This window comes from Thalassophryne amazonica, chromosome 9 (assembly GCF_902500255.1).
Source record: "Thalassophryne amazonica chromosome 9, fThaAma1.1, whole genome shotgun sequence".
NCBI lineage: Eukaryota > Metazoa > Chordata > Actinopteri > Batrachoidiformes > Batrachoididae > Thalassophryne > Thalassophryne amazonica.
In genome coordinates, this window is record NC_047111.1 from 80,512,520 (window position 1) to 80,535,855 (window position 23,336).

At 39.5% G+C, this 23,336-nt stretch overlaps 1 protein-coding gene across 2 annotated transcripts in view; it reads left to right on the forward strand.

Moving 5' to 3' along the window:
* ephb4a (eph receptor B4a) overlaps nucleotides 1-16,527 on the forward strand; it is a 143,940-nt gene extending 127,413 nt beyond the window's left edge. Inside the window, exons 10-17 of one of the 2 annotated variants that reach the window (XM_034178520.1) lie at nucleotides 715-779; nucleotides 938-1,051; nucleotides 10,643-10,890; nucleotides 10,983-11,198; nucleotides 13,511-13,660; nucleotides 14,021-14,214; nucleotides 14,661-14,819; nucleotides 16,269-16,527. In XM_034178520.1, the coding sequence (XP_034034411.1) occupies nucleotides 715-779; nucleotides 938-1,051; nucleotides 10,643-10,890; nucleotides 10,983-11,198; nucleotides 13,511-13,660; nucleotides 14,021-14,214; nucleotides 14,661-14,819; nucleotides 16,269-16,377 (1,255 nt within the window). In that variant the 3' untranslated portion in view covers nucleotides 16,378-16,527. The remainder of the gene's footprint in view (nucleotides 1-714; nucleotides 780-937; nucleotides 1,052-10,642; nucleotides 10,891-10,982; nucleotides 11,199-13,510; nucleotides 13,661-14,020; nucleotides 14,215-14,660; nucleotides 14,820-16,268) is intronic. The other variant, XM_034178521.1, reaches the window with a different exon arrangement.
* The last annotated feature ends 6,809 nt before the right edge of the window (nucleotides 16,528-23,336 follow it).

Here is a 23,336-nt window from a genome sequence, read left to right on the forward strand (position 1 = left end):
GACATAGGTCTTTCATTAAGTTAAATTTTATTTTTATTTTTCTGTTCTTCTCCAGACTTTTAAAGTCTGCATGGTTTATTCAGGTTTATATTTGCATTCAAAGGCTTGCACCTTTCATTGTACTTTTGTTGCAATGACAAATAAAGTATCTGTTATATGTAGACAGGTGTGTCTTTCCAAATCACATTCAATCAACTGAGTTTATCCCAGGTGGACTCAAATTAAGGTGAAGAAACATCTCAAGGATGATCAGTGGAAACAGGATGCACCTGAGCTCAATTTTGAGCATCATGGCTAAGGCTGTGAATACTTCTGCACATGTGATTTCTTAGATTTTTTTAGTATTATTATTATTTTTAATAAAATTGCAGAAATCTTTAAAAAAAAAACTTTTTCCAATATTGTCATTATGGGGTATTGTGTGTAGAATTTTGAGGAAAAAAATAATTTCATCTATTTTGGAATGACGCTGTAACATAACAAAATCTGGAAAAAGTGAAGCACTGTGAATACTTTCTGAATGTACTGTATTGCTCTATTGTTAATGCAGTTACATTGTGGAATCATTGATTTACTTTACATTGGGATGATAGAACATAAAACCTATTGTTTAAATAAATAAATCATTTTTTAAACAGTCCATCTCTGTTATTCTGGTGAATGTACCATCATTTTAATCTGACTTGATTCATTCTGATCTTTCCCTATCTGCAGCAGACAAAGTAGAATAAAGGATCCAGATCAGAGTGACAAAAACAGCCAGTACCTTGTTGGCCAAGGTAATTGATAAAGAACATGCACACAGTTCTCACATTTCTTATTTACAACCCAGCCCACATCAAGAAAGTCTTTTGTGTGTGTGCACGTGCGTGTGCCACTGAGCTCAATCTCTAACATGTCTTCCTTTCCCATGGCTCTTTTTGTGTTTCTCTTTTAGGGGTCAAGGTTTATATTGACCCTTTCACATATGAAGACCCGAATGAGGCAGTGCGAGAATTTGCCAAGGAAATTGATGTTTCCTTTGTCAAGATTGAGGAGGTTATTGGTGCTGGTAAGTCCCATTTGTTGGATTAACATATCTTTTATAAATGTTTGAATTTTAGCCTGGTCAGTGATTTGTATAGTTACATTGTTTTCTTGACATATGCAAATGTCAGTATTGTGCTATTTAGGAATATTTTTTAAGATAAATAATCTACCATAAATAATACAACGTTAACAATAAACCTGGAAATATTAAATTGGGTAAAATGTTATATTAGTAATTTTGTACAGATTGATTGGTAAACACAAATCTAGTTTCAGAGAAATTATGTGTTCCATAAAGAACATTCCTTTTCCCAAGCTATTTATATTTTATGAAAATTAGCTCTGTATTGCATCAAAAGCAATAATATTTCTAACTTAATCTTTAAGCCCCATTCTCACCTTCATGGATATGCATCGTAGAGGGTCATGGTTTGAAACTTGCTCATACCTTGGAAAACCGTCCCAACCATCCTGGATGCATGCATAGGGGAAGCCGGGGCACAGTGGATAAGAAATGTTGTTTTGTGGCAGCATAAACACATTATGCATAGGTTTAGGTCATTCTGTTGTGGATTTAATACAGCAAGTTATTGTTTATAAGGCTGTGTTATTTATTTCTCCCCAAGTGTAATTTACAGGTGCTTAAAATAGATTAAAAAATTTTTGACTATTAAATTTTTGACACTAATTCACAGGGCGCAGTGAATCAGTGTCCGGGGCACAGTGAATCAACTTAGAATATAGTGACAGAACACATGATTATAAAGCTTTCATCAAAATTATTAAATATATGCTGATGCATATACAAACTATAATCCAGCAAACCAGCTATGTAACATGTGAGTGTCTTATATAGTGATATTAGCCCTTAGGAAATAGTATAAATACAACTGTCTAACGTGAAAACAGTTGTTTATATACACAAATATAGAAATAATTTATGAAAAATAAATGTATAAGCTTCAACAATAATATTTTTCATCCACTTGATACTGGGGCTTAGTAAATTACTTTCTAGACTGATTCACTGTGCCCCAGGTGCATGTGACACACATGAATCATGTTATCAAATAGCTGATAAATTGCAGAAGACATAACACATGCTCATCAGTTGGACGGGATAGTCTTCTAACTAGGGTTGGCTATCGAGAACCGATTCTTTTCGGGTATCGTTAAGAATGATTCAATCCACCGACATCAATAACCTTTTTGCTTAATGATTCCCTTATCGGCCCTTCACAGTGGCCGTTGTTTTTGGGGGTGTTTGTTGTGAAAATGATCATGTCTCTACATTGATCACAGAACCCCTGCAGGGTCTGTAATCAACCGATTCTGCAGTGCTCTTCTTCTTTGAAGCTTGAAGCAATGAAGCATTGATCCGACTCACTGCTTCATTGATTCTTTGTTTTATTTCACTTTATCTTCATTTTTCCCCGCTAAAACCCCAAAGACCATATGTCTGTGAGTAATATTTACCTTCTTTATGTTAAACTGACCTGTTATGGTCTTCTGAAACAGTTGATAGATGTATTTTATAACTTAAAAACAGGACTGATGTTAACGCGTTAGCATGTCTATGGCGTTTTCACTGTTAAAGTTAGTATTAAGCTGTACGCATCTCAGCACATTTGTTTTCTGTATAATAATTAATGGCTCAGCGTTTGTTGTCGTAAAAGAGTCAGATATATTACAAATTGTAATATTTCTTGAATTTATTTTTGTTTATATATAAATAATAATAATAAATAATAGCAACAACAATAATAATAGTAATAATAACTAATAATGCTACAATACAATTTCAGAGAAAGAGACAAAAAGAACCTGATTAAAAACGCAATAAAAAATATAAAACCAACTAACAGTGAACATGTATAAAACTCTTTACTGTGAACACAGAGTGACTCTTACACCTCCACTTCATCCCTATTTTATTTAAGTTTAATGACAATTTGTTTCGGTCAAACCATATTTTCAATTTGTTAATTTCTTCAGTGATTTCCTCCAGAACTATCTGTCAAGCTGGAAAACTGCTTCATCCTACTAAGAGCAGAATACTATTGGAATGAATTTGAATGCTGCACTCACTGCAGTTTATTGTCTTGAATAGCCCCAGATTGCATTTCAGAGCTTCTAGAATTCAAACATTTTCATGTGGGTGGCAGTGGGGAGTAATTTTGGGTTACAGCTGTTTTTGTTTTCCCACCACTTTCATCACTGAATATGTCAGTCGTGAGTCACTTTGGTGCGGATTAAAGTCACTAACGGACTCCTGTCTTGTTGCGAGAAAGAAACGAGAATCGTCCTCCGTTCTGTTCACACTGCCAAGTCAAGTTAGAACGATAGAGTCCAGTCGGAATTAATAAATTCAAAGTGAGACGCCGTTTAAATCAATTGACACCTCTTTCCAAATCTTGTAATACAAACAAAGTACAAATAATCAAATGTTTTTTTCCTCCCAAAATAGGGTTGGGTATCGAGAACCGGTTCTTTTCGAGTATCGTTAAGAAATGATTCGATCCACCAACATCAATAGCCTTTTTGCTTAACGATTCCCTTATCGGTCCTTCAGAGCAGCCGTTGTTTTTGGGGGGGGGGTTTGTCGGGAAAATAATCATTCCTTTACGTTGATTACAGACCCTACAGCGGCTCTGTAATCAACCATTTCTGCAGCGCGACTCCGCTTTGAAGCGTGAACCATTGAAGCAAGGCTTCGATCCACTAGCTCGTTGGTTCTTTGATTCACTGCTCTTCAGAAACGGCAAGTCCGCTTCTTAACCCCTCTCAAAGCCATTAAAATATCGTGAGTCACTTTTGTGTGGATTAAAGTCACTAACTGGGACTCATGTCTTGTTGCAGTCAAGAAACGAGAATCGTCCTCCGTTCCGTTGGCACAGCTCCAAACGCTGCGTGGCTCTCTGCTGGGACAGAGTCCGGTCGGAATTAATAACTTCAAAAGGAATTGCTGCTTTAAATAAAATGACACCTCTTACGAACGGTGTAATACAGACAAGAAAGTACAATCGACTAAAATGTTTTTTTCCTCCCAAAATGAGACGTCCTGCATTCTTTATAAATTACATCCTGACGTGCAGCACAACCAGCTGCAAGAGCTCAGCTCAGAGGTATGGAAAGACATTCATGCCAATAATGTCTGAAAGGAAATGCTTTTGACAATAACTACAGATTTTGTTTATTTATATTTATGTCCAGAAATCAAGGATCCACCATGTCGAGTTTATTATATCCAAAGTTTAAGGATCCAGTGACCAATTTCATATTTATTTACTTTAAAACTCAATAAAATGTTGTTCAATTTCAGTTCAATTTAATTGGCTTATAAACGCCAGCTCACAATAAAAGCCATCTCAAGAGGCCTCACATAGAACAGTTCAACATAAAAAATTAAAATAAATAAATAAAAATAAAAAATTCTAATACATAATTAAAAACAGAAGTAAAAGAATAAAACAGATAAAAAAATAAAAACTATTCATAAGAAAGAGAATTTTTAAATTTTAATTGACATTTTTAAGTCAAGGCTTTAAGTCTTAGCTTTAAGTCCGTGGACATTTGTAAGTCAAGGCTTTAAGTCTTGACTTAAAAATGTCCACGGACTCCAACTGCCTCACCGTCGCAGAAAGACCATTCCACAGAGCGGGTGCACGATAAGAAAAAGCTCTTTGACCCGCTGACACAGAAAACCTGTAAAGCCTACTTTTAGTACACAAAAAATTCACAAGAGGTATCGATAAGGGAATCGATAAGGAATCGATCGATAAGTGGAATCGATAATGGTATCGATATCGATAAAATCTTAGCGATACCACCCCTATTCCAAAATGAGACGTCCTGCGCTGACGTGCAAGCAGCCGGCTGAGCTCAGCTCAGAGGTATGGAGAGACATTCGTGCCAAAATGTCTGAAAGGAAATGCTTTTGACAAAAACTACAGATTTTATTTTTATTTATGTCCAGAGATCAAGGATACAGTGACCGATTTCATATTTATTTACTTAAACACTCAATAAAATGTTGTTGACATAGAAAACCTGTAAAGCCTACTTTTAGTACACAGAAAATTCACAAGAGGTATCGATAAGGGAATTGATAAGGAATCGGATCGATGAGCAGAATCGATAATGGCATTGATATCGATAAAATCTTATCAATACCCATCCCTACTTCTAACTAATAACATTTTTTGGGCCACCTTTCCTCTGTTGTGAGAAATAAATGCAAAGACAATGACATCCACAAAATTTACTTTTGAAAAAAGTGCTGTGTGCAGAAAAACTGACTCCACTTGCCACTTAGTTTTACCCTTAATGTATCCAAAAACAAAACACTAATTTATAAGGGGGATCTCTTTATATATAAAAATATGGCATAACTGCTGCAAATATATCTACTGATTTAATGTGCCCCTTGATTCACTGTGCCCCGGTTTCCCCTATCTGTGAAAGCGACAGTGGGGCTTGAAGGTAAAGTTAGTAATGTCAGTGTTAAGAAGATGATTTGACAGAAATAATTTATTCATTCTTGAAAACAAAAACATTCTGTAATATTCCAGTTCACATAAAAATAGGGTGTTTGATGTGATATAAAATCACAAACTATCTTCATATTTATTTATTTATTTATTTTTACCAAGTATCTACAATCATAATTGGCAAAGTGTTGGAATTCTGGGGAGAAGGCCTCTTTGAGTTTTACATCTTCATACGAGGTCGCTTAGAAAAGTATCAGACCTTTTTATTTTTTTCAAAAACCTGATGGATTTGAATCACGTGTGTTTGCATGAGCAAACCTTGAACCTTCGTGCGCATGCGTGAACTTTTTCACGCCTGTCGATTGCATCATTTCCTGGTAAGCAGCCTTTGTGTGGGACGTTTGCAGCGCGCTCAGCGGATTTTCATTTCAAGGAAAAAGACGGAACGACTGGAGCAGCGCCGCATCAAATTTTGCCAGAAACTGGGCGACAGCCAGGTGGAAACCATTCGGATGATTCAGACGGCTTTCGGTGACTTTTCATTCATGTGACTATCCGAGAAATTGTGGAAGAGGTGGGCATGTCACAACATGTCCTGTGAGACTTCAACACAAAGGTGCTTTTGCTCCATTAGCAGCTTCGTGCCGAAGCCATCAGCATGAATTTCACCGCCAATCTTTTCATGGCCAAATCTTCTGTCACAGTGGAATGTGCCGAAAAAGTGCTCATGTCCACCTCTTCCGCAATTTCTCGGATAGTGACAAGACGGTCCCGCATCACCACAGTGTTCACTTTGGAAATGATCTGGTCATTTCAGCATGTTGATGGCCGACCGGAGCGTGGCTCGCTCTCCACCGTTGTGCGGATGTCTAAACCGGTTGTACCGCTCCTTAATCTGTGTGATGCCCATAGGATCGTCACCGAAAGCTGTCTGAATCATCCGAATGGTTTCCACCTGGCTGTCGCCCAGTTTCTGGCAAAATTTGATGCGGCGTTGCTCCAGTCATTCCGTCTTTTTCCTTGGAATGAAAAAACGCCGAGCACACGACACACACCTCACACATGTGAGGTGTCCATGACCTCTGATTGACGGGACGACCCCCCCCACCCGAACAGTGACCCTAGATTTGACCAAGGTGGTACAGGAAATGAATATATTGTTTATTTTTTGTTCGTTGGGCCTTGTTCAGTCTGCCAGTAAAAATCTGATTTATATGCTGCAAGTCTGAAAAGTCACTGTGGCTGTTTTCATGCATGACTTTTATTGATATAGCTACCAATGTGGACTAGATGGCAGATGAAGACTGCAAAACGAACAAAGAAATTGGATCCAGTCACTTGCTACAGTATGTACAAACAAGATAAGATAAGAATCCCTTAATAGTCCCATGATGGGGAAAGAAAAAGTAATACCAAAATACAGAAGTCTAGTTCTGTGTGAAATATCAATATATACAATAGAATGCTGAAAAAGTAATGTTCTGTAATATTGCACGAGTGTTCAAGTGATGTACACGAGTGTACAATTATTATTGCACAGAATGTGTAGTATTAAGTATTAAAAATTGTTTCTGTACCAATAATAATGATTTGAATGGTCACCAGGAACAGTGCTGGTGTGCAAAATAATGTGCACAATCAGTTTATGAGATCAGATTTAAGTCTGATTTGAACTGACAGTCTGAACAAGTTAGTTATTTAGTTTGTTAGTTAGTTGAGACAAACACTTTATTAATGATTGGGTTACATTCAAAGTTGGACAGATTACATTTTATCTTAAAATATACAAAATCTGTCAAAAAAATGTGATTTTGAAACACTTTGCTTCCACTACATTGAAAAGCAAGTGTCGGTTTATGGTGTCAAGTTATAGATTAGTTTGGATATATGTAGGACTTGGACAAAGTGAAAAGATATATCACTTTAAGAGCCTGTACAATAAACACTGACACAGTGCTGAAGAGTAGCAATAGAACTTTTATTTTATCTTTAGCTTGGTGTGTGTGTGTGTGTGTGTGTGTGTGTGTGTGTGTGTGTGTGTGTGTGTGTGTGTGTGTGTGTGTGTGTGTGTGTGTGTGTGTGTGTGTGTGTGTGTGTGTGTGTGTGTGTGTGTGTGTGTGTGAGAGAGAGAGACAGATAGTCAATACTGATAAAACTACATAGTGTGGTGGCCAGGTAATTTAGTGCGCTTCTTTCCAGAACCCTCTCCATTCTATGTGTAACGTGGAGTTGCGTCAGGAAGGGCAGCTTAAAGCACCTGGACACTTGTACAAATTTGATCCCAGCATTGGCATGTGTCGTAAACTGTGTGTGAACTGTGCGCGGCTGTGTGCCAGTGCACAAAGAAAATTTTGAAATGTTCAAAACTTCTGAAACGCATTAACTTCGTGAATTAGTCATAAACATTGCACAACCTATTCGAAAGCACTGCATATCATTGTGCACAGGGCATCTGAACAATTATGACGGAGTGTTACAGCTATAATAAACATAACTTTACAGATACATTATCTAACTCATAAGAAGGAATGAAAATGCATCTGTTTTACCAATCCAGTATAATATATATATTACAAATTACTACCTTTGAGACAAGAAGCGTTCTCCACCACATGATAAGCACGAAAAAACCTGTAGCTGCAGATCATTTCTGTGTGATTCTTGGAGCAATCAATCAATCAATCAATTTTTTTATATAGCGCCAAATCACAACAAACAGTTGCCCCAAGGCGCTTTATATTGTAAGGCAAGGCCATACAATAATTATGTAAAACCCCAACGGTCAAAACGACCCCCTGTGAGCAAGCACTTGGCTACAGTGGGAAGGAAAAACTCCCTTTTAACAGGAAGAAACCTCCAGCAGAACCAGGCTCAGGGAGGGGCAGTCTTCTGCTGGGACTGGTTGGGGCTGAGGTAGAGAACCAGGAAAAAGACATGCTGTGGAGGGGAGCAGAGATCGATCACTAATTAAATGCAGAGTGGTGCATACAGAGCGAAAAGAGAAAGAAACAGTGCATCATGGGAACCCCCCAGCAGTCTACGTCTATAGCAGCATAACTAAGGGATGGTTCAGGGTCACCTGATCCAGCCCTAACTATAAGCTTTAGCAAAAAGGAAAGTTTTAAGCCTAATCTTAAAAGTAGAGAGGGTGTCTGTCTCCCTGATCTGAATTGGGAGCTGGTTCCACAGGAGAGGAGCCTGAAAGCTGAAGGCTCTGCCTCCCATTCTACTCTTACAAACCCTAGGAACTACAAGTAAGCCTGCAGTCTGAGAGCGAAGCGCTCTATTGGGGTGATATGGTACTACGAGGTCCCTAAGATAAGATGGGACCTGATTATTCAAAACCTTATAAGTAAGAAGAAGAATTTTAAATTCTATTCTAGAATTAACAGGAAGCCAATGAAGAGAGGCCAATATGGGTGAGATATGCTCTCTCCTTCTAGTCCCCGTCAGTACTCTAGCTGCAGCATTTTGAATTAACTGAAGGCTTTTTAGGGAACTTTTAGGACAACCTGATAATAATGAATTACAATAGTCCAGCCTAGAGGAAATAAATGCATGAATTAGTTTTTCAGCATCACTCTGAGACAAGACCTTTCTGATTTTAGAGATATTGCGTAAATGCAAAAAAGCAGTCCTACATATTTGTTTAATATGCGCTTTGAATGACATATCCTGATCAAAAATGACTCCAAGATTTCTCACAGTATTACTTGAGGTCAGGGTAATGCCATCCAGAGTAAGGATCTGGTTAGACACCATGTTTCTAAGATTTGTGGGGCCAAGTACAATAACTTCAGTTTTATCTGAGTTTAAAAGCAGGAAATTAGAGGTCATCCATGTCTTTATGTCTGTAAGACAATCCTGCAGTTTAGCTAATTGGTGTGTGTCCTCTGGCTTCATGGATAGATAAAGCTGGGTATCATCTGCGTAACAATGAAAATTTAAGCAATACCGTCTAATAATACTGCCTAAGGGAAGCATGTATAAAGTGAATAAAATTGGTCCTAGCACAGAACCTTGTGGAACTCCATAATTAACTTTAGTCTGTGAAGAAGATTCCCCATTTACATGAACAAATTGTAATCTATTAGACAAATATGATTCAAACCACCGCAGCGCAGTGCCTCTAATACCTATGGCATGCTCTAATCTCTGTAATAAAATTTTATGGTCAACAGTATGGTATGGTCAACAGCAATGAGAGAATGATTTCATCAGTCAAGTTCTGAGAGCATATGCGCCATCAGCTACGAAATGATTATTTTATATAGCGTGGCGTCAAGTGGGAGAAAGTAGGACACTTTTGCATGACAAATTGCCCGCCAGTGCAGTGATCAAATTCGTGCAAGTGTCAAGGTGCCTTAACTTTAGTGTGGCTCCTGCTATCATGTCGTTCACCATCACTGAATATGAAAGCTTCATATGATAGTGTTGACTTGGTGTCTGTTTAGAGGTTTGTGATGTTCTGCTGTTGCTGGTTTGTTGTTTTCAAGGTAATATAAGATTTTCTTGCTGCTTCCTTTCAAACAAAGTATCAAAAGTAATTGGATTTGCAATGACATGAGTGAAAAAATAATTAAATAAGGGAAATGAATGTCAATGAACATTTTATCAAAGTCTATGAATGATTGTGTACATTCATTATGTTTATTCGTTATCTGCTCTGACGTTAGTTGTTTGGTGTTTTTTTGTTTTTTTTTAATCTGTGTTGATTGAACACTCAAGACGCTTCTCTGTATTTCTGCAAATATATTTTGTTGGCTGTTTTGATGATTGTGTTTTTGTTTTTACTCTGCACTTATGAACTTGTGGGAGTGAAAGATTGGCGTAATAAGCTTTTGTGTCAGCCTGTTTGTGTTCAGTTGTTAAATCCAAAAATAAATGGGCAAATAGAAATGGTAATTTGATTCAATGGCATTTAAGGGCTTTATCTGTTCTTTTTTTTTTTTTTTCCTTGACAGAATTCATCGTTGTCGTGGGAATAAATTAATCTGCTAATAAAATTGCAAGTAGTTTGCAGCTTTCATTTAATCCAAAGGCTACCAGTTGCTGCAAGGAGGTAAATACGTGTTGTTAAAAATGATGACTGCAGCCTTTGTGTGCATGTCTGTTTGCTCCAGGAGAATTTGGAGAGGTCTGTCGAGGAAGACTGAAGATTCCAGGAAAAAAAGAAAACTATGTAGCAATTAAGACACTTAAAGGTGGCTACACTGAAAAACAGCGGCGGGACTTTCTGTCCGAGGCGTCCATCATGGGTCAGTTCCAGCACCCCAACATCATCCACCTGGAGGGCATCATCACAGCCAGCTGTCCAGTCATGATCCTCACAGAGTTTATGGAGAACGGCGCGCTGGATTCCTTTCTCCGGGTTGGTGTGACACAGCGGACATACACTGAACACACACAGTGACCTCACTCACTTCACGCACTCTCAATCTGAATTGTTTTTCTTCCCTGTAGCTGAATGACAGCCAGTTCACGCCCATCCAGCTGGTGGGTATGCTGCGTGGCATTGCCTCCGGCATGAAATACCTGGCAGAAATGAGCTACGTGCACCGAGATCTGGCCGCCCGTAACATCCTGATCAACAGCAACCTGGTGTGCAAGGTGTCAGACTTTGGCTTGTCGCGTTTCCTACAGGAGAATTCGTCTGACCCGACCTACACCAGCTCTTTGGTGAGACAGCAGCTCTTTTCAGTGACTTCCTCAATAGTTGGAAATGTTTGTACATTTGCCTGATTAATCTCCTTAATATCTCCTTTGATAATGTGCCGTAAAGTAAAATTGACAAATAAAGCACCAAAGGCCCGATATGGTTATGCTACTGAAAACTCACATAACAGGAATATTCTAGCTGAAAATATGTTGTCTTTTATAAAAAATAATAATAACCTTTCTTTTCTCTTTGGCAGATTAAAAAACACAGTTACAATCCAAAGACATAAAAGTCTGTTTGTCCTCATCTGAAACTGGCACATGAAGAATATGTCATGCTATTTATATACAGATTTCAGTGAAGGGGCTGCAAATATTTTGTAAAATAATTATCATGATAATTAGTCTTGCTAATTATCATAATATGCATTGAATACTACTTTTCCGTTGATATAAAATGCGTATAATGCCTTAATGGGGTCATATTATTCTACTTTTCAGCAAACTAATGTAGGTCACCAGGTGTCATAAAAATGGATGTTACATTTTATAGCCAAAAATACTATGTAGAGGCTGAGGTGATGCATCATAAAAACATGCCATTTTCAGGTCAGCCTCTTTCTGTGCCTGCTGCTTTAATTGGAGGGAAACTACAGCTGGGGTTTAATAGTCTGTTGTATTGTTTGACGCATGCGTGATAAGTGGCTTGTGGGGAGCCCCTTTGGGTGCAAAGCGTTAAAGTGAGCCATCAGACATGTCTGCATGAGTAAACTTGTATGGATAACCCAGATGTAACAATCCGAACAATAAGGCAGTGTTTACTAAAGCATAGCTGTGTTCTTCAGTGTGAGATGTTTACAGATGATTCAGAACACTGCTGGTAGAGTTCTAATGAAAACCAGGAGATTTGATCACATTTCACCTGTTTGGGCTTCCCTTCACTGGCTTCCTGTGACTGCATGCATGAGTTTTTATGGTTTTTATCTTTTTCTCATTTTTATGTTCTTATGAATGTGCAATGCTTTATTGTTCTGATGATGATCTATTATGTATATACAGCACTTTGGAAGTGTTCCCCCTGAATGTGCTATATAAATCAATTATTATTATTATTATTATTATTATTAAACAGTTCCTATGATAATATAGTTATAATTCACAGGTAGTTGTGAAACAAAAGTTTAGTGGAAAAAAATAGGGTGGATCACAGGATTTACCTACCAAGCTGATAATGGGGGTCGACACTTGGTCACCCAAGATTTATGCACCACAGAGCATGCACATTAATTTTGTAATGTTGATCTGTTGTAGAATTTTTTTGGGTCGAAAAAAATTGCCACCACATTGATCACTTGGTATTATCTTGCGTGCTAATGTTAGCAGTTTAAAACCTTTTTACCTTTACAAATAGTGAGTAATTTTGTTGAACCTCTTTAAGTAAAAATAAAATAATACATTTCTTGCATCTGACATTTTCACTGATTCCTTAAGGGCCCCTTCACACATAGTACAACTAAGTTTGAGCGAACCATGAAAACATCGAGCCCACGGGCAGGTGTGCACAATACCGATGCAACAGTTTCGTGCACGTGGGAACACAGTGTGAACCACATCGCGTAGCTGCTATGAAAAAAAAAAACATAAATAAAAAATAAAAGATTTATGCTGCGACGGTTTCGTGCACAGTGCGCGTCACAGTGGGCAGTTGTTAGTTCATGTCCGTCCAAACACGGTCCGTGTTCCCCAGCCGTGATGTCCACAACCACAGATCTCCACAGCTGCTTCTGTCGGTGGACACACCACCTGTCAGCTCCGAGCACACACCAATGTGTCACTGTGTCTGTTTGCAAAGCCACAGTCATGGGGGCACTTAGATAAATTTCACATCCAGCTCAACAGTGATTGTCTGCTGACTGTTGTCGTGCTAATAGTGCGAATGGCCACACATTTTCTAAGTGCCATGCAAGTGGTGTTAGATGTTTGTGTGTGTCAGCTGGAATTTGGCCATCACCTGCCGTGAGAGGGATCGAATGGGCTCTCACGGCGCACACTTTATCAGTTGCTGGTGTGTGCAAATAGTTGTAGCAACAGGTTTGTGAGGCGTTGGAGGCAGCTACGATTTTACACGCATTGCATACAATTCCTGCTTCACGCGCACTTCATGTGTAATTTGACCACATTTGCACTATGTGTGAAGGGGCCCTAAAGAAGGGTGTCACTACTTGTTGAACATTTTAACTTTTTATTTTTGGCTTTAGCACTTGCTAGCCAGAGCTGTGGCTGCCCATAATGATGTGAAAAGTAAAGTTTTGTCTGTTTTCTTTTCTTCTCAGGGTGGAAAAATTCCAATACGCTGGACAGCACCTGAGGCAATAGCCTTCAGAAAGTTTACCTCAGCCTCAGATGTATGGAGCTATGGCATTGTTATGTGGGAGGTCATGTCCTTTGGTGAGAGACCATATTGGGACATGAGCAACCAGGATGTAAGTTTTAGCAAAAATCTATATTGGCCAATCTCTTAACAAAGAGCTTGGAGATTTTGTTAGGCTCACCACGAAGCAGAGCTTTCTTCAAAAGAACAGTTAGCATTTGCATTCTGAAAAAAAAGGATTAATTAGATTTAGTTTTTGCAGATAATCAATAGAGTGTTTGAACAGTAGCTGAATCATGAGGTTGCCCAGCAACAGTGTGACATTGCCAATCTAAGCTCAGGAGTGTTCAGGACTGATTTTCCTTCTCCCCAGAGTGGACTGTTTAAATACTTTTCTTTTTTTGTAAATCTCACATATGTGGGATTCGCTTTGTGCACTGATTTCAGTTGTGATCTTATTTCCTGTCATCAGGTCATTAATGCCATTGAGCAGGACTACCGGCTCCCCCCACCTCCTGACTGCCCCACCCACCTGCACCAGCTCATGTTGGACTGTTGGCAGAAGGACCGCTCAGCGCGTCCTCGCTTTGCAGACCTCGTCAGTGCTCTTGACAAGCTGATCCGCAACCCCGCGTCACTCAAAATAGTGGCCCAAGAAGGAGCCGGGTGAGAGTGCAGATGTTGTTGGTTGATTAACAGAAATGCGCCCCGATAAGGTCACAGTGGGAGTAAATGGAGAGCTTTAGCATGTGAAAAAAAGCTTTCAAAGTGTATTTTTCTTGCTGTCCATTTTGAGTTCTTACTGTCACAGAACAGACATTACCCTCCGACTGTACCACCTTAATGACCTGCTGTGACCTGTCAGCCTCTTACTGTGCGCATTCACCCCACTCTCCCCTCCACATTCTTACTGTTGGCTGCTGGTCGCATACAGCCGAGGACTCCTCCACCCTGACAAGTCCCATTCTTTGTCCCTGTCAATCATTCCAAGTTGGATTAGACCTCTTCCTTGTTTGCAGGAGTGTTGCTGCAGGATATGTTTAAGTTCCACAGTGGTGGTTAGGTGACAGTGTGTGTAAGTTGTTGCTTTGTTTCTGTGCTCTCTCCCCCAGGCCGTCCTATCCCCTGCTGGACCAACGTCCACCTTTAGCCCTCTCCTCGTGTACATCAGTGGGGGAGTGGCTCAGGGCCATCAAGATGGAGCGCTATGAAGACAACCTCCTCCAAGCCGGCTTCACCTCAGTGGACCAGCTGTCCCAGATCACCACAGAGTCAGTTCATTTCTCCATTTCTCCATCTTTTTTTTCTATGAAGCATTGTTTATAAGATTGAATAAAAACTGTAAGAAGCAGTAAGTGAATGAACAGATGAATGAATGGTAGAAGGGTATATAATGATGGTCAGGTTTGATTTGGGAGCATCGCAGTGCAGTGTTACATGTCACCACTGCATCCAAAACACTACAGAACCGCCCTGGGTGCCAAGCACCCAGGCAGACGACGAGTCCATCTTCACCTCTTGAAAATAAGGTAGGCTGCAGCCAGGTAAAACATAGACATCTTCTTGGACTTCTCCTGCTGCTGGAGTCCTTAGCACTGACACACTGAAGGCTTTTTAGGGAACTTTTAGGACAACCTGATAATAATGAATTACAATAGTCCAGCCTAGAGGAAATAAATGCATGAATTAGTTTTTCAGCATCACTCTGAGACAAGACCTTTCTGATTTTAGAGATATTGCGTAAATGCAAAAAAGCAGTCCTACATATTTGTTTAATATGCGCTTTGAATGACATATCCTGATCAAAAATGACTCCAAGATTTCTCACAGTATTACTAGAGGTCAGGGTAATGCCATCCAGAGTAAGGATCTGGTTAGACACCATGTTTCTAAGATTTGTGGGGCCAAGTACAATAACTTCAGTTTTATCTGAGTTTAAAAGCAGGAAATTAGAGGTCATCCATGTCTTTATGTCTGTAAGACAATCCTGCAGTTCAGCTAATTGGTGTGTGTCCTCTGGCTTCATGGATAGATAAAGCTGGGTATCATCTGCGTAACAATGAAAATTTAAGCAATACCGTCTAATAATACTGCCTAAGGGAATGTATAAAGTGAATAAAATTGGTCCTAGCACAGAACCTTGTGGAACTCCATAATTAACTTTAGTCTGTGAAGAAGATTCCCCATTTACATGAACAAATTGTAATCTATTAGACAAATATGATTCAAACCACCGCAGCGCAGTGCCTTTAATACCTAAACGTGACATCATTTCCTCATTTAACAAAGATAATCTATAACCACGGACAACTCGTCTCTCACAGCTACAAGGGATTTTTTTTGTTGTTTTTTGTCCACCCCCCAACTGTGGCGTGGAGTTTTTTTGTTTTTTTTTTCCAGCACCACGCATCGTTTCGTAAGGTGACTTGCAACCAGTGTGCACCCACTGGTGCAGAAATAACTATCCTGTAAATGGTGTTCAGAGATGTGTTCATGAGCTTGTGCTTTGCTCTTTTGAGTTAGATTTTAGTGTTTAAGAGCAAAAATTGTATTGTGATGGTGAGTTTTGTTAAAGCTCATGTTTTTGGAGGGGTTGGTATAAAACAGCTGGATGCCCTGACTACAAACTGAACAAGTGAATTGCTTTAAAATCCATCATTGCTGAGATCTTTCTTTCTGTCTTTATTGAGCTGATTGATAATAGTTTCTTCTCTGATCAGGGATCTGTTGCACATGGGAGTGACGTTGGCTGGGCATCAGAGGAAAATCCTTTCCAGCATCCAGACCATGACCTTTCGGAACAAGAGCACAGCAACTGTGACCTTCTAGTCACTGTGGAACTTTCACGGCACCTGGTCGGACATGAACATCAGCACGCTGGTGCAGCCACTTGCCAAGAGCACCCTCGGTCCTCTCTGGTGAACCACTTTGAACTATGATGGATCAGCGGAGTTTATGATTGATAACAAAAAACAAAAAATCAACAACTAAAGATTGCTGTTCCATGACTGTGAGAGAGGTGACGACTGTGTCCCTGTCGTCCACGGTGATGTGGTGTTGAACTGGGGTCAAAGCTGACATTGTGCAGATTGACTCTTCCTTATCCATTGTAGCCAGTGTTTTTATATTTACTTGAGGTTAAACTGGACACAGTGATCTGCTGAACATGGTGGGAAAATGGTTTCGTTCATTTCCAAAATCGGCAGATTTACTGCTTCATGTAAAGTTGAAAACAATCACTTGGCTATTTTGTCTTCTCAGTAAAATGACACTTTATCCTCTCACCAAATGAGACAGAAAGCAATGCCAATCCATCCGGTTCTGTATTTTCATGCTGTTGAAAGAAGAAACTGCAAAATGCATTGATCTATCTGAATCATACAGTGCAGCCGGAACGTATTCACAACGCCTCACTTTTTCTACATTTTATGTTACAGCCTTTTTCCAAAATGGAGTAAATTCATTTTTTCACTTAAAATTCTACTCACAACACATAATGACACATGAAAAGTTCTCTTTTTTGGAAATGTTTGCAAATTTATTAAAAATAAAAACTTAGAAATCACATGTACATAATTATTCACACCCTTTGCTCAGTACTTTGTTGATGCACCTTTGGCAGCAATTTCAGCCTCAAGTCTTCCAAATATGATGCCACATGCTTGGTGCACCTATCTTTTGGCAGTTTGTTCATTCCTCTTTACAGCTCCTCTCAACCTCCATCAGGTTGGATGGGGAGCGTCGGTGCACAGTCATTTTCAGATCTCTCTAGAGATGTTCAATCGTATTCAGGTCTGAGCTCTGGCTGGGCCACTCAATGACATTCACAGAGTTGTCCTGAAGCCACTCCTTTGATATCTTGGCTGTGTGCTTAGGGTCATTGTCCTTCTGAAAGATGAACCATCGCCTGAGGTCAAGAGCGCTCTGGAGCAGGTTTTCATCCAGGATGTCTCTGTACGTTGCTGCATTCATCTTTTCCTCAGTCCTGACTAGTCTCCCAGTTGCTGCCACAGAAAAACATCCCCACAGCATGATGCTGCCACCACCATGCTTCACTGTAGAGATGTTATTGGCTATGTGATGAGTGGTGCCTTTTTTTTTTCCAAATGAAGAGTTCAATCCTTGTCACATCAGACCAGAGAAATTTGTTTCTCATGGTCTCAGAGTCCTTCAGGTGCCTTTTGGCAATCTCCAGGTGGGCTGCCATGTCCTTTTACTACCATACAGGCCTGATTGGTGGATTGCTGCAGAGATGGTTGTCCTTCTGGAAGGTTCTCACTCGATAGAGGAATGCTGGAGCTCTGACAGAGTGATCATCGGGTTCTTGGTCACCTCCTTGACTAAGCCCCTTCTCTCCCAATTGCTCAGTTTAGATGGGTGGCCAGCTCCTCACTGCAACCAAGTGCACTAACCGCACTTGGCCTCCACCTGAGATAAATTTTAAACTTCATGCCAAAGGCTGTGGATACTTACGTACATGTGATTTCTTTTTTATTTTTAATACATTTGCAAAATCTAAAAAAAAGTCCTTCATATTATCGTTATGAGGCATCATGTGTAGAATTTTGAGGAAAAAATATCAATTTCATCCATTTTGGAATAAAAGTAGAACATAACAAAATGTGGAAAAAGTGAAGTGCTGTGAATACTTTCCGGATTCACCGTATATTGGATAGGCAACTTTTAAAAAAGACTGAAATTTTTCAGAGTTTTGGACTTGAAATCTCTTTTCAACTGATCTCACTTGAACTTTACCTCCTCTTTACTCAGGTGTGGTGTGTAAAGCAGACTTTGGAGAGTGCTGTACGTGTCCTAAACCATTCATATCTTCCTCAGTATGACTGTCCGCTCACCAGCTCAGCAACGGGTGAGAGGACAGAAAGAGAGACATATCAGCACTTTCAGTTGTATCGTCAATATGTTTCTCTTCGAGTATTGTCGGTCATTTCTGCTGCCCGTCTTCTTGCCAGCAGCTCAGATTTTTTTATTCGGACTGAACAAGGACCAAGTGGACACAAAGACCAGAGATCACTGTTGAATTGTTCGCTTTTTGTAGACTTTTACAGAGGAAACAAAATGGCTTTTGAGCCATGTATTCTGTACTTACTCATCTTCCAGTGCCATTCAGTCATTTTTGTGGACGTATATGCCAATTTTATAAAACAGAAATTTAATGAGGGATTAATTTAGTTAAGTACACCTTAGAGAGTTACTTTGGCATTTTGAGGTTTACTATTATTTTGTTGTCGTTTGTTTTTTGTTTTTGTTTTTTTTCATCAGATGTTGCTTGTGTTGTTGATAAAATGTTTCAGGTTCTTTACATGTCACAAGCACGGGATCGCCTCATTACAGAGCTGACATGGCATGAAAAAAAAAAAACTTTTGGGAGTAAAGGTAAATACAAAAACCTACTTGAGAATCAGTGGTGGGCACAGTTCAGCTAATTAGCAAAGCTAACATTTCTGTTAGCAGATCCGGCTTTTAGGTAAATTTGAAAGCCATTACCAGACCAATTAGCATCCACAAAACTGAGTTCTGCCAACTTTAAGTGAGCTAAAGAGTTTTTGTTTGTTTGTTCTTGTTTGATTGAATGTTTTTGAATAAAGTGTAACGGTCAAAAACATTTCTAAACCCTAAAATCATACATTTCCTGTTGGAGCTTATACATTAATCCAGTTAGCAAAATTGACACATTGTGTGAACAAGCATCATTTTGAGAGGATGGGGTTGCGCCAGAGTAAATGCATTACTTAGATTAAAATTTTTCATGTGCATCTATTTTTTAAGATTTTTTTTTATTTGTTTAATGCTTTCTGTGCTGTAAATGAACTATGTTGAATGTAAACTACTGTTTAATTTGATTTGTTCCTTCATTTATTTATGTACATCTTGGTCATCATCCAGTCTTGACATTCTATTCCTCTTTGCGAACCGTCATGTTCACCCATCAGCATTCAGTTCTTTGGGTCTGTTTTTCTGGATATTACAGCCCAAAAAATAAAATACAATAAAAATAATAAAAACAGCCAATGCTAAATTCATATCATAAAATGTAGCTGTTATTGCTAGCTTCAGCTAAATGCTTTAGTGGTTTAGCCATGGGTTTAGCATTAGCACTGTTAACTTATCAGTTGTCAGATTAGCGGTTATCAATGCTCACTTTTAGGTTAGCTGTGCCCACCAGTGTTGAGAACAGATTTTAGTATAACCACCTTGACACTTTCACGAATTTGATCCACGGTTGTGTGCCAGTGAGTAAACTCATTGTAAAACTGTAAAACTGTGCATGGCTCTATGCCAGTGTGCAAACAAAATTTTGAAATGTGCAAAATTTCTGGTACGCATAAATTTCATGCCACTTGCATGAACTAGTCATGAACATTGCGCAACCTATTCGAAAACACTGCATGTCAATGCGTGTCATTGCACACATGGCATCTGAACCTCAAATTAGATTATGATGAGATGTTACATCTATAATAAACATAACTTTGTATATAACTCATAAGAAGGAATGAAAATGCAACTGTTTAACAAATCCATTACACACACACTCACTCTCTCTCTCTCTCTCTCTCTCTCTCTCTCTCTCTCTCCATATAGATATAAATAATTACGTTTGAGACAAAATTCCACGTGTTCTGTACCGCATGACGAGTACAAGACGACCTGCAGCGTGATTCTGAGGGTGATGAGAGAATGGTTTCATCAGCCAAGTTCTGAGAGTAAATGTGTCATCGGCTAGAAAATGATATGGTGCAGGCTTATTTTATATAGCGTGGCGTCAAGTGGGACAATGTTGGAAGTATTGGCACGACCAATTGTGCGGCAGTGCGGGGATCAAATTCGTCCAATGTTCAAGGTTCCTTAAGTAATTATTGAAGCTACCAGCTAACTAGCTAATTAGCGGCGGCTCCATTGGTTTTGTTGTTGTTTAGCTGCTGTTTGATGAACCAAGCAGATCCTCTGTGCTTGCTGAAGAGCGTGAACACATTATAGTTCAAAATGTCAAAGTATAGCTCACAAAGTTTGCACATTGTCAGGCAATACCAGCCTTTTTACAGTTAGACATGCTTTGGGCTAAATGGAGCATAAAACAATAACATGGAACACAAATTTATTTTCTTAATTTTCTTTTTATGTTGTATAATTTCTGTGATTTTTCATTTGGCTGTTTTGTTTTTTTTTTGTTTTTTTTTTCGTGCCCCACAAACTAAATTACCTTTTATTCTATAACAAATAGGGGAATTAAGGACCCACAAAGGAGCTTTTACAATTCAGCATAACTTTTCTATCTAAAGTGATAAGTTTAAAAGTACTTCTGTTAATCTAAAACCGTCAGAAACACTGGCATTGTCATGCAAACATGTGAGTCTTTCAAGGATAAGAAATGAGATCTTCATATTGAAGATCTCATCACAAATAATGATGAATAGATAAATGTTTTACTGTCCTGTGTGTAGGTTAATCTGTATTCTCTATTCATAATAAAGCTACACAGCCGTGTTTACCATCAGTGACTCATATTAATGCCGTGGAGATTCAGTCTCAGCTAAACATTTACACTCAAGTGAAACATGAAAACATCATGACTGTGGAAAGATGTGGGTGACAGCAGGATTCTCTGTCTGACCAGCTCCCAATTCAGATCAGGGAGACAGACACCCTCTCTACTTTTAAGATTAGGCTTAAAACTTTCCTTTTTGCTAAAGTTTATAGTTAGGGCTGGATCAGGTGACCCTGAACCATCCCTTAGTTATGCTGCTATAGACGTAGACTGCTGGGGGGTTCCCATAATGCACTGTTTCTTTCTCTTTTTGCTCTGTATGCACCACTCTGCATTTAATCATTAGTGATCGATCTCTGCTCCCCTCCACAGCATGTCTTTTTCCTGGTTCTCTCCCTCAGCCCCAACCAGTCCCAGCAGAAGACTGCCCCTCCCTGAGCCTGGTTCTGCTGGAGGTTTCTTCCTGTTAAAAGGGAGTTTTTCCTTCCCACTGTAGCCAAGTGCTTGCTCACAGGGGGTCGTTTTGACCGTTGGGGTTTTACATCATTATTGTATGGCTTTGCCTTACAATATAAAGCGCCTTGGGGCAACTGTTTGTTGTGATTTGGCGCTATATAAAAAAAAAATTGATTGATTGATTGATTGACCTAAAACAGAAATTCCATATCATTGACGTCTCCTTGCAGCAAAGTGACCCCTGTGACCCCAGAGAATCTTTCTTCAGTGCACCCATGACCTTTGCAAACAACATTTTTTGGAGCAGATGTTGGTTAAATGTGAGTTAGCCGTTTCAGTCAAGTTTTATTTTTTACAAGCTGTTTTTCGATCATCATCCTGGCGCTTGTTGCAAATGTACCTCTCATCCCATCACTGTTTTTAAGAACGAGGCTGAGAAACAGGAGACCAAGAGGGTGAGAACAGAGCCGCCCCCCACCCCCTTTTGTTTCTCATCTTTCTCTTCTGTTTTTCCAGTGAGCCTTTATTCCTAAGGGCTGAGAGTTTGTCCTCTCTTGTGTTTCCCTTCCTGTTCCTTAGCTCTTTTAATCATCAGGAGATGTTCTTTCTTCTGTGGAGCCTCGGGCTGAGAGCGGCTCATGGCACGGCATAAGCTTTAAAGTCCCTCACAAAACACTCTCATCTCCAAAGCATACATGGAGCAAGCTACCAGACATTCAAGAAGTGTTTAGGGTCATTGATTAATGTACTTTGATTATCTTTGTGTTACTGAGTCATTCCTCTTGTTCTATTGCTCTCCTGTGGCCTGTGCTAGTGCACGTGGTAGAGATACATAACTGTGAGTAAGTGTTCTCGTAAGCCTGTTTCTTAACCCCACAGCAGCACGTCCGTGTGAATCTGCTGTCGTGATCAGTGTTTGGAGAAAGACAGGCATTCATCTCTGCCTCCAGTGCTTCGTGTGACCCCTGACCCCTTGTCTGCTTATCTGAATGGTAGTGCATTAGGTTTGCTGTTGAGGGGAGAGAGCAGACCAGACCAAGCAGGGTCCACCCTTTGGTGGATTGTGTCATTCCCCTCACATTCCTGTGTGCACTCAAGTGTGGATGCATGGTGGGTGTGGGTGAGGTTCAACCAGTGGGACAGGTACATGTGTGTTTGAAAGTGAGTGGGGGGAAGGGGAGGACACACACAAAAAAAAATGGTTTTGAGTCCACAACTATTGGAACGCCTGCCAGCTCCTCTCCACAAGAACTGGGAGATTTCAGCTGAAAGACAGAAGTTCAAGTGCAGTGCGGTGGAGAGTTACAGTAGTGTTCAGAATAATAGTAGTGCTATGTGACTAAAAAGATTAATCCAGGTTTTGAGTATATTTCTTATTGTTACATGTGAAACAAGGTACCAGTAGATTCAGAAGATTCTCACAAATGCAACAAGACCAAGCATTCATGATATGCACACTCTTAAAGCTATGAAATTGGGCTATTAGTAAAAAAAAATAGAAAAGGGGGTGTTCACAATAACAGTAGCATCTGCTGTTGATGCAACAAACTCAAAACTATTATGTTCAAACTGCTTTTTTAGCAATCCTGTGAATCACTAAACTAGTATTTAGTTGTATAACCACAATTTTTCATGATTTCTTCACATCTGCGAGGCATGGAGTCAACCAATTTGTGGCACCTTTCAGCTGTTATTCCACTCCAAGATTCTTTAACAACATTCCACAATTCATTCACATTTCTTGGTTTTGCTTCAGCTTTTTTGATGTCACCCCACAAGTTCTCAATTGGAATTAAGTCCGGGGATTGGGCAGGCCACTCCAAAA